The 12505-nt window shown below is 29.9% G+C and overlaps 1 protein-coding gene across 2 annotated transcripts in view; it reads left to right on the top strand.

Annotated features, from left to right (window-relative positions):
• The window catches only part of SI (sucrase-isomaltase), an 87962-nt gene that overhangs the window by 41359 nt on the left and 34098 nt on the right, over positions 1-12505 (top strand). For both annotated transcript variants that reach the window (XM_038583278.1, XM_038583279.1), the window contains exons 25-33: positions 208-363; positions 1809-2012; positions 4485-4639; positions 6140-6308; positions 8687-8783; positions 8885-8997; positions 9081-9206; positions 10666-10794; positions 11726-11836. In XM_038583278.1, coding sequence (XP_038439206.1) covers positions 208-363; positions 1809-2012; positions 4485-4639; positions 6140-6308; positions 8687-8783; positions 8885-8997; positions 9081-9206; positions 10666-10794; positions 11726-11836 — 1260 coding nt within the window. The remainder of the gene's footprint in view (positions 1-207; positions 364-1808; positions 2013-4484; positions 4640-6139; positions 6309-8686; positions 8784-8884; positions 8998-9080; positions 9207-10665; positions 10795-11725; positions 11837-12505) is intronic.

Below are 12505 nucleotides of genomic sequence, written 5' to 3'. Positions count from 1 at the left end.
CAGTTTCTCATAGTTTTCTTGTCTTGAGGTTCTAGCCATTTTAGTGGCATGACATATTTTCCCCTTTCTCATCTCTTCTTTAAGTATTCTATTAAAAGTACAAATGATTTGTTTTGAAGAATTGCTGTGGTTGCTGCATTTTATGTGTTAAGTATTTTTAAATAATCCAGTGCTCACAAATATTCTTTAATGTTTCTTTGTCTTCAGAGTCTCCTAATTTACAATCTCAAGTTGAACCTTGGAGGAAACTTTACTGTTCAGTGGAATCAAAATTTCTCAGAAAATGAAAAGTTTAATTGTTACCCAGATGCAGACACTGCAACTAAAGAAAAATGTGAAGCACGTGGCTGTTTATGGGAAACGGTACTGAGAATTTTAATTATGATTCAGAATATGGCTTTTACATAAATATCTCAACGTAATGATTATGTATTATAATTTTAATTCTACAACATATGAACTAAATTCATCTAGAAAAACATTGGGAATTTGAAATTAGGACTTTGATGGATAATTTATTTTTACCTTAATTAATTCTACAAAGACATAGCTTAGTAAATGTCAGGCTAAATGAATGTGTAAATTGCTTTCCAGGCAGTTTGGACAGTGTGCCTTACTTTACTTAATAAAGTGTGCCCATTTTACTTAGTAAAGTAGTCCTCTATTTGTTGGACTCGTTAGATGTTGTCTATAGCCGACTAGCTTAATTTACTAAGGTATTATACCACTAGGAGACAGTTTTTCAAAAGCGTTGTCTAAAGTTATTAAAACTTCTGAAATTGATGCATTATTATAAGTTCTACTAAGGGATAATTTCTAGCCAGTTATTTTGGTCATTCATTCAACAGAATGATGATTTGGTTAAACAAGACACGATTTATTTTTCTCTTGCAAAAAAAAGAGAGTCCCACACCTAATATACTGGCCTCTCAATGTCATCAATTTCTTATGATAATCTATTTCTTTTTATCCTCAAGGTTGTATTATGTCTTCTGTCATTATGTAGGCATTCCAAGCCCATAGGTAGAAGGAAGAAGGGCATCCTATTTTAATCAGCTTATACTCTTTTCTTTTAAAGAGGTTTTAGAGATCATATATAACTTCCTCAGAAGTGGCTGGGACATGTAGATGGGCATGTTGCTTCTCCCAGTTTAATAAATAAGAAAGATGGGAGAATGGGCTATTATAAGGCAACTAGCCCTCAGTACCACTATTTATCATTCTTTTTCTTAGGTCTTCGCTTCCACCCTTATATAAACCAATTACATTTTTTTTTAAACCAATTAACTTTGATCTTTGGCCACAGTTCCTATTCAAATACTGGTCAGGATATTATTGACCAGTATAAGGACCAGTCATGAAATAAGGAATGATATAGTTTCATTATAAGTAAAAGAAAAGAACTTTAAGTACAGGCCCTTTGAGGGCTGTTGTAGAGCCATTTTACACACCAAAGTCAATAGTCAATATGAATAGAACAAGCATGAAATCAAAATTTATGTGTAACATACTTAATTTTTGCAAAGACAACAGAATCATTCTATTTTCTGTTGAAAAGCTATGACATTTGATTCTCTTCCTCTATTGGTCTGTCTTTAGAGTCAAAATATAAAATTATATATAACGTTTTAGTATATGGTGTTTTGGGTTGCATAATAGGTATTTTGTGTAGTGATTATAATTTTATTTTAGTATTAAATAACAAAATTTATAAATTATACATGTGATTAAACATGTCTACCTGTTTTGAAGAGATCAATGTAACGATGCTTACAATTTCTGGTAACAAACGTGTATCATGTTTTTAGTCTTTTAGCTCCAAAGCACCAGAGTGTTACTTTCCTAGACAATCCAACCCATATTTAGTCCGTTCAACTCAGTATTCATCAATGGGTATAACAACTGACCTGCAACTTAATCCTACAAGTGCTCGAATAAAGCTACCTTCTGAACCCATCTCAACTCTTCGTGTGGAAGTGAAATATCACAAAAATGATATGCTGCAGTTTAAGGTATGTTTAATATAAACTCTCCCAATCCATGACTTATCTCCCAAGATGAGATTCTGAATAGCTTAGATATTTCGATTTTAGTGTAATATTAAGGATTATAAATTTAGTTGGAGACATTTTGATTTTACAAAAATAAAGCCTTTTTCCTATGCAACTCATAGCTAGGTGCTCAGTAAATAAGGCTTCTTATTTTTGCAACTTTGTGAATAATTAAACATGTACTGGTGATTTTAAAAACTATTGAATTCTTCTTAATACATAAATTACTTAGAATCGGACTATATTTATAGTACCATTAAAGTAAACAAAACAAAAAAATTAACAAAACAGGATACTATTTCCATTATTTTTAAATAGTGACCTGAATTTTCAGACCAATGCAGCAGATCTAAAATTTTTTTTTCATTAAATAGTACATTTACTGATTATTTTCTTAAATTGAAGTATAGTTGGCACAAAATGTTGAATTGGTTTGAGGTGTACAAAGTAGTGATTTCACAAATATATGCATTATGCTATGTTCAACAGAAGTGTAGCTACCATCTGTCACCATATAACCTTATTACAGTACATTCCCTAAACTGTACCTTTCATCTCCCTAATGTATTCATTCCACAATTGGAAGTCTGCATCCAATTTCACCCACTTTGTGGAAGCCTCCACTCCTCTTGTCTGGCAACAATCAGTTTATTCTCATTATTTTTACTTAAGAGCTCCAAGGGAGTCCATTAAGAAAACTATTAAAAATGATACGAAGATCAGCAAAATGACTAGATGTAAAGTATCTCCAAAAAAATGTTTTGCTGTATGCTATCATTCACTGTTTAGAAATTGAAATGGAGGCAAGTCCTATTAGTAAAATCAAATGAGAAAAACAATCAAATTAGCAACAAAAAATATCAAAAATCATAGGAGTAAATTGTTTATAAGAAAAAGACTTAGAAGGTGTTGATAGATTTTTTAAAAGATTTATTTATTTATCTAAGAGAGAGAGCATACACCTGCATACTTTTGCTCCAACAAGATGGAGTGGGGGGGAAGAGGGAAAGTCTCAAGCAGACTCCCTGCTGAGCAAGGAGCAGTATTCAGGGCTGATCTGAAGGCCCTGAGATCACCATCAACCTGGGCCAAAAACAAGAGTTCAATGCCCAACTGATTGTACCATCTAGGCACTCCCCCAAAAAAGTGTTGATAGATTTTAAATAACCTTATGAAAACAAGCAAATTTTAAAAATCCCAATCCTGTTTTTTTTTAAGTTTACTCATTTTCTTTAAGTTCATCTGGAAAAACAAACCTATGATAATGGCAATAGTTAAAGTGCAGAAAAAGAAGACATAAAATTTACAGAATTTAAACAGTACTGAACTACAGCCAGAATTACCTGAAAGTTTATTGAAAGAAGATAGCATAAAAGATATATGTGTGTGTGTATAAAAGATGTGCTTGTGTATATACAAAATCAACCAAACATAAGCTCAGAAAAAAAAAATAGCTACATTTATATCTTGCATCTGCCTAGTGAAAACCTTTCAAACCACGGATACAAAAATATAAATTCCACAGATAAAAATCTATATTTTCTCACATAACGATTAAATATATTTCAACATCAACAAACACTATAAACAATTAGAAGGCAAACAAAAAATGGATAAGTATTTGCCACATACATGACAGAAACCAAGCAATTACAACTCATGTAACCAAAAAAAAAAAAAAAAAAAAGTTAAGACCTCCTAAGCAGACATTTAATAGAAGAAATTAAATTTAGAGATAAAAATATTAAAATGCTTATATTAGTGGAAAATAAAAGGAACAAAAGGAGAATTTAAAAAATGGGAAACCTAAATGTTGAATATCATGTAGAAAAAGGTTGATTCTCATCAGCAAAGAAATACATGACAATTTAAAAAATGCTTTTAGTTTAATAGGAAATAGTATTAGAGTACACATTTTGGTAAGAATATTAATTAGTATACTATGTCTGGAAAATAGATATCAAAGACCCTACAAATTTTAGCACACTAATACTAGCCTAATACTATCACTTCTCAGAAATGTACTGGGGAAATAAAGACATGAATAAACATAAATAATCATTAATATTCATTGTAGGATCATATATGTGACCAGAAATACTGAAACAACTTCTGAGTCTAACCATGAAGTGGTAAATAATTCTGTATATCCACAAAGGAGAATATTTAGCTCTCATTTTTTGAAGATTTCTCATTGTATGGCAAAATGAATTATAAAATATTAAACAAATGATAAAATGCAGTTCATAATTTGATCTCAATACATGTGAATGAGGTTTCCTGTATAGATAATGGGCCATAGATACAGAATTAAGAATTATTAAACAAGAATTCTAATGTTCTTGTTTGAGGAATTATTTGAATTATTTGTTATTTACATGATGTTTTAACAATAAGAGTGAAACATTTATTTTCATTGTTTCTCTGCAATAGATTTATGATCCCCAAACAAAGAGATATGAAGTTCCAATACCTTTAAACATTCCAGATGTGCCAACAAGTACCTATGAAAATAGGCTTTATGATGTTGAAATCAGAGAAAATCCTTTTGGCATCCAGGTTCGAAGAAGAAGCACAGGAAGAGTTATGTAAGTGATTGAATTATTTGATATGAAGAATATTTTTATTTTAAGTTAGAGGGGAAAAGTAAGATTTTCACTGTGCTACAGTATCAGTCATCACACTGAAAAGGTTTTTATTTCTATTAAATAACTTTGCCTGTTTTAACATTTTTAAACTAAACAATTATCACACTCATGAGACTATCATTAAGGATTAGTAAAATTTCATCTACATTTTGGATGTGATTTCGTTATTATCACACTCATTCTTCTAATCAAGTTACAACCAAAATCAAGATTCCTCTTGAAAAGTATGTGTGTTAACAAAATAAGTATTTGGAAATGTATTATGTAAATATTTAATAAGAAATTAATTGAAGTTGAAGTTTATTAATTCTGAAATCTGACAATTAATACTATCTCCACCAGGTATTAATGAAAGGAAATTATGATATATACACCTGTCTATATTTTTATGTTACAATGAATAAATTTATGTAAAAAGATTATTTTTATTTTAGTAAAATGTAGAGCTTGTAGACAAACTATAGTATATTAAAAGAAAATTTTACTAATTTAAGCTTGCCATGCTTCTTTATAGAAGATGTTGTCAGAATTTTTTCAGGTACTGTCAGGATGGATACAAATAATGAAGAAAATTATGTCTGTAGAGTTTTAAAAATTGTATGATGACAATATTTTTGTTTCAGAGGATAAGAAGTGAAGTCATTTTGTAAATGACTTCTGGTGCAATGGCATTATTTATTTTTATTTGGAAAGCATTATTTTTAGTAAATGGTTCTCCTAAATACTTAATATAGAAATTTATGTGTCCCAAATTATTTGTAATTATTACATTTATTTTTCCTTCCAACCTTAACTTCTTTTCTTCTTCCTTTACATTCTTGCAAATCACTAGAAAAACAATATATTCTCTGTAACACATTTCTTCTGGATTTATTTTTAAACACCAATTTTTATAAATACAAAATAAAAGAAGAAAATGATTGGGAGTAGTAATTAGGGAAAGCTTGGAATTAAAATATCCATCATGCCTTATAGTTTATTTTGATACTGATTTCATTTCATTCTATACATAAAAAAAGTTTACTGTGATTATCTCAAGGGAACAGGAAAACAGAACTTTTCATTTCTTGGAAATATATTACTTCTAGGTCATATTTATAACTTATTAATTTTATTAATAAGTTATATTAATATTAGTTATACTAATATTAATTTTATTTTTAAAGCAATATATATCTAAAGATAAACATATCATATTCATTATATAATTTATTTTATTAATAATGTTTAATAAATGAAACATACTTTAGATATTCTCTAACTTAGTCAAAAGAAAAATGTAGTGGGATAGTTCTTGTCATTTGGGGTTTCAGTACAACAATAAGGTATATAGAGAAAAATATTACTGCTTTTCAGATAACCTAAGAAAGAATTACCAAGTATTTGTAGTGCTAATTTGTATATATTTTCAGGATTAGAATTGTATTCTTTTCTTTTCAGTTGGGATTCTCAGCTGCCAGGATTTGCTTTTAATGACCAGTTTATTCAAATATCTACTCGCCTGCCATCAGAATATATATATGGTTTTGGGGAAGTGGAACATACAGCATTTAAGAGAGACCTGAACTGGAATACCTGGGGAATGTTCACAAGAGACCAACCCCCTGGTGTAGGTATCAATATTTGACCACTCCATGAGGCAGTTAAGACCATGATTAGGATCTCAGCAACTTCTCTGTAGGCCTAGACTTCAGTAATGAAGTAATGACAAGGGGGCCCCAGATTTGCTACTGTGATTTTCTAAAAAGCAAACAAAAAAGCCACAATAAATTACAGGTGAAGGCAGAGGACTGGATGGATAACATCCTTGATTACAGTGAAAAGTGAGGTGCAACCCATCCCTTATCCTCTCAACTATGTCGAACAAAATATTCAGATTCAGAATCCCCTGCCAAATCTACTTTAACTCTCAGCTTTTAGTAATTGACTAGAGTTGTCTTTGATTTTTTTTTTTTACTCCTTTGATACTGATTTGATGCTAACATTTTCCTTTATGATACCCAGCTACAGGTGTGCATTTTTATGAGGCCATACTATTAGTTACATCTGTAGAAAATGTTTTTATATACTCATGTCACTTTTCCCAATGTTTTGTCTTATTAATGGAATACATTTCATGAATATTTAATGCATTGCACAGCTGATATTAACTGTAATTTTTCTAACCATATCATGAAAAAAACATGTTTTAATAAAACATACTAGCTCATTTCCATTTTTCACACATTATTTGATCTAAAGGATATATTCAGTATGAGATTTTAAGTGTACTGGGGTGCCTGGGTAGTTCAGTCTGTTAAGCTCTGCCTTCAGTTCATGATTCCTGCGATTGAGCCCCACGTAGGGCTCCCTGTTCAGTGGGGAGACTACTTCTCTTTTCTGCTTGTGTTCTCCCTCACTTTCACTTATTATCTCTGTCTTTCTCAAATAAATACAGAAAATCTTTAAAAATAAATACATAAATGTGTATACTATTGCAAACACTTATTGTGAGGTGCTTAAACAGCTTAATTCAAACTTAGTTTATAAAGGCTGTTTTTATTTGTATCAACTTGACAGTATGTTTTACAAAATGTATTTTTTTAGGGATGCCTGGGTAGCTCAGTGGTTGACCATTTGCCTTTGGCTCAGGAAGTGATCCCAGAGTCACAGGATCAAGTCCTACATTGAGCTTCCTGCATGGAACCTGCTTCTCCCTTTGCCTATGTCTCTGCCTCTCTCTCTGTGTGTCTCTCATGAATAAATAAATACAATATGTTAAAAATGTATTTTTAAAAACTATGCAACCTAAGTATTGGCATTATTAGTTTAATATCATCTTGATTCCCAATATATAAATCTTTCACATGTTAATTACTGGGATACAGTGTGAATCAAAGAGGTTTCTTTCTTTCTTTCTTTCTTTCTTTCTTTCTTTCTTTCTTTTTATTAGTCTCTTGGATCTTTTTTAGGGGGGAGGGAGGGAGGGTGGGATGGAGTGGCGTTCTGGAGTTTTTCTTCTTCTTCTTTCTTTCTTTCTTTCTTTCTTTCTCTCTCTCTCTTTCTTTCTTTCTCTCTCTCTCTTTCTTTCTTTCTTTCTTCTTTCTCTTTCTTTCTTTCTTTCTTTCTTTCTTTCTTTCTTTCTTTCTTCTTTCTTTCTTTCTTTCTTTCTTTCTTTCTTTTCTTTCTTTCTTTCTTTTTAGAGACAGAACACAAGCAAGAGTTATGGGGGTGGGGCAGGGGAGTAGAGAGAGAAAGTAGAGAGAGAATCACAAGCCCACTCGAGCCTCGATCTCATGGCCCTGAGATTGACCTGAGTTGAAATCAAGAGTTGGAGACTTAACTGACTGAGCCACCCTCGTGCCCCTAAAGATGTCAGTTTGATTAGGGATCATTAACTTAAAGGTTTTGTGACTTTTGACAATTCATTTCATGACCCTGAGTATAAATTTTTTATACTGAAAAGTGAAAAGATCTAGCTGAGAATGAAATTAAATGTTTTGTAAACTATTATATAAACAAGATATTATCATTTAAAATATTATCATAAAAATAAACATAGGTATTACCATATAAGTTATTTGTAAGTTTGAATACTTTCATCATTTTAATTATTTCTAGGAAATTTCAAAATGAAACTTCAAAAATGAAGTTCCAATTTATAGATAAGATATACCTGTTGAAGGAAACCCAACTACCCTAATGGTTTTTACATCAGTTAATGTGACAGTATTTGTGGGTTACATGAATTTTCATGTACAGAATTACAAATCTGTACATGAATTTGTATGCTCTAAAGCAGTAATGGTTCAAATAATAGAGATTATTTTCTAAAGGAAATATATTTATTTTAATTTAAGCATAGTTTTGTGTACAAAGAGGAACTTTAAATTCATATAGGCTCAATCTTATGATTAATTTAAATATTACTTTGACAAAACTCATATGCTATTTTTAAATATTATGCTCTTATTAAATATTTATATTATGTTTAATTTTTTATTTTAGTATAAACTTAATTCCTATGGATTTCATCCCTATTACATGGCTCTGGAAGACGAAGGCTATGCTCATGGAGTTTTATTACTTAACAGCAATGCAATGGGTAAAACAATCATTTGTTGAAATTCTCATATTTTATGTGACTCTTTAGTAAACTAATATCTTATATGTAAATAAACATGTAATCATATTTTGAATTTCCAGATGTTACATTTCAGCCAACTCCTGCTCTAACTTACCGTGTGATTGGAGGAATCTTGGACTTTTATATGTTTTTGGGCCCAACTCCAGAAGTTGCAACAAAGCAATACCATGAAGTATGATTATATAATTTTTTAAAGTTTTCTTTGTAAAATAGAGTAACTCTCTTAGTTCACAAATAATTTTTTTTTCTCCAAAGGTAATTGGCCGACCAGTCATGCCACCTTACTGGGCTTTGGGATTCCAAATATGTCGTTATGGGTACAGAAATACTTCACAAGTTCAGCAAGTATATGATGAGATGGTGGCTGCTCAGATCCCCTATGTATGTATATTAGTTTTAAAACAGTGTTAAATGTGTTATCTATCAGAGCAAAATGAAGTAAATAAATAGACTTTAAAATTAAGCATTTGGCAATAATTGATACTTAGTTTTTTTGTAGCATCTAATGACTTAGTTATGAGATTTTTATAAAGTGTCTTTATTAGATGAAGGAAAAGGGATAATACCATTCCCTTTTCTCCTTTCTCTCTAGTCCATGACCCTCAGTTGTACTAAATAAGACATTGCGCACTTGGTTTTCTCTCACAAACTTTGAGTTGCCTAAGAGTCAGATATATTTCCCATATTTTCTTTATATGAGAACAAGACTCCACAGAAACCTACTTCATCAACTTATGTGACAAATTATGGAGAAGACATTGGAGATGAAACTGAATGATTTTTGCCCTGGAATAGGTGAATGTTAGAACACAGAACTCTTCAGTAAACTAAATATTATCGAGTCTCTAGAAACAATCATCCCTGTGATTTTATTTTTTAGAAAGATTAAGGAATACCAGGTGTCTTTCTGGGAGCACTTAAACAGTGAAATCCAGAATGCTTGGTATATAAGTACTCACTCAAAGAAGAATAAGGGCCTCATTATAAGACTTTGGTACATGTATTAAAATCAAGTATATGATCCCTGAATACATTATGAGGAAATTAATTGTATAGGTAGATGATACAGAAATATGCAAGTGAAAATTTTTTATAAAAAGGGAGTTTTTTCCATTATCAATTGGGTCCACTCTACCAGCTGTAGTTTTATAACACCTAGAAGAAGAAATTGAATTAATGTCTATTAACAGAAAATAATTTAAAATTTTGTTATTTAGGTCTAAATTAAAGATGTCATGATAGAATTCAAACATTTATTAGTTTAAGCATATTTGTTAGTAACTATTTGTAAGCAATATTTTGCTTATTTAAGCTTGGGCTATCATTCTAAAAAGATTTCAGTAGATAATAAAAGAATCTTAGTGGATTTGCTAATACTTTTTCCTTTCCCTCTGGCAATGTTAGAATTATTTGAAATATTCCCCTCTTGCCTTTATGTTTCTGGAAATAGAACAGCATCTATTTCTGTATATGTTGTACAAAATTCCAAATTGCCATTTATTGTAATTTCATTGCCTCGTAAATCCTTTACTCCTGTGTCTTCCTATTTCCTTTGGGAAGTACATAACAAAAGGTACTGATCTGAAGGAATTTTTAGAAATGAAAATTGTTAAGTGTACTGTTAATAAGCAACATTTATATGAACTTGTTCATGGACTATTTTGCATTTTATATGTTAGGTTTTTTTTGTTGAACCTTGTGTTACTTACTTAATTCTCTTTAGGATTAAGTGAAAAAGCATTTAAAATTTCATAGTGCTATTACTTTTATAAGATGACAGAAAGAGATGCACTGACTCCTGTGATTCTTACCCCACTACTATATTCTTCATATGTTTTAGGATGTTCAGTATACAGACATTGATTACATGGAAAGGCAACTAGACTTTACAATTGATGAAAACTTCCGTGACCTTCCTGCGTTTGTTGACAAAATAAGACAGGAAGGAATGAGATACATTATTATCCTGGTCAGTATTTATATTTTATATTTTTCTGAGACTTATTATCTTGATTTCCTTAAAATTTCTCTCTTAGAATGAGGTGGGAGGGAGGTGTTTCAAAATAGAAGACCTTTATTTATTTTATTTTATTATTTTATTTTATTTTATTTTATTTTATTTTATTATTTATTTTATTTATTTTATTTTATTTTATTATTTTATTTTATTATTTTATTTTATTATTTATTTATTTTATTTTATTTTATTATATTTTATTTTATTATTGTTTATTATTTTATTTTATTTTATTTTATTTTATTTTATTTTATTTTATTTTATTTTATAAGACTATTACTTTAAATTCTTCCTTTAACATTTTTATTTACATGGGCCACTACCAGGCTACCTTTACATTTTGGTATATCCTTAGAGATTTAAGATTGAATCTGGAAGTCAAAGGCATGCTATTGTCTAATAATCATTGGAGCTGCAAACTAGTATCAGTTTATAGAAGCTATCACAAAGTAATGATGGATTTTTCCATTTCTATACAATTCTCAAATCATTCTATGGGACTACTTCTTATGTTGGTCATGTTTAAAAATTTGACTTCAAGTTAGTGATTCAGTGGGGAGAATATTTTATCAATATCTTACAGGAAGCAAGCTAGGCAGGCAGTAATCCCACTGGTAGAAATAAAAACAAAATGAAAAATACTAGCAATCTTTCTTGAAATCATAACAAATACATTTTCAAAAGTTCTTAAAATTTCCTTCTATGGGATTTAGAGGACAATCTAGCTAGAACATTGAAGTGTATACTGTCTGTCTATTTGTCAGTCTATGTGAGAACACAGTAAAATGATAATGTAATTGTGGAAAATTTGTTTCATAACAGTGACTCGAGTGACTATACTTTATTCCAGAGTTACCTGGTGTGTCTTTCATTTTAATTTTAGGATCCAGCAATTTCAGGAAATGAAACAAAGTATTACTCCGCATTTGAAAGAGGACAGGAGAAAGATGTTTTTGTCAAATGGCCTAACACCAATGATATTTGTTGGGCGAAGGTACTGAATTGATATCTTGAGATAAAATAAGCATAAAATGTTATTTCATTGAAAGTTTCTATTGAGTAAGAAAAAAACCTGTTGACATATTCAGAGGGAGAGATACAGAATACAGAAATGTAATGATTTAATAGCTAATAAAATAATACGTATTCTGATTTCAATTAAAATTATTAGAAACAGTGAATTTGTATAGTTCATATGTCTAAATACTATTTGTTTCATCTTTAAATTGTCTTTTATTGCATTTCTTAGAATGTCTTGTATTTTACTATAAAATTAACATTAATAAGATGGTTGTTCATTATTCTACACTGCAAGTCATTTAAATGTTTGTACATCTTTCATTAATAAAAGAGACAATGTTTTCAAGGGCTATACTTATATTCCTGACTTGAACAAGGAATATAATTTATTGAATTACTTTTAAGCAAAAATATTTAGACGGGTATATTAATACAGAAATATCCTAAATTTGGTTATATATAAAAGAGTAAACAAAAAATCCATTAATTCTAGCTAGAATGAAAAACAAAAACAGATTTCTGTAACGGGAAACACAATGAATTGCAATGTAAAATATTTTTTTTTTTTTAAATCCTGGACCAAAAATAGCACACTAGTGATAAAAGTGGTGAAATTCAAATATGGCCTTTAGATTACTTAATA

The sequence above is a fragment of the Canis lupus genome, chromosome 34 (genome assembly GCF_011100685.1).
Source record: "Canis lupus familiaris isolate Mischka breed German Shepherd chromosome 34, alternate assembly UU_Cfam_GSD_1.0, whole genome shotgun sequence".
Classification (NCBI taxonomy): Eukaryota; Metazoa; Chordata; class Mammalia; order Carnivora; family Canidae; genus Canis; species Canis lupus.
The sequence above is the reverse complement of the archived record's forward strand: the minus strand, read 5'-3'. Positions and strand labels throughout refer to the sequence as shown.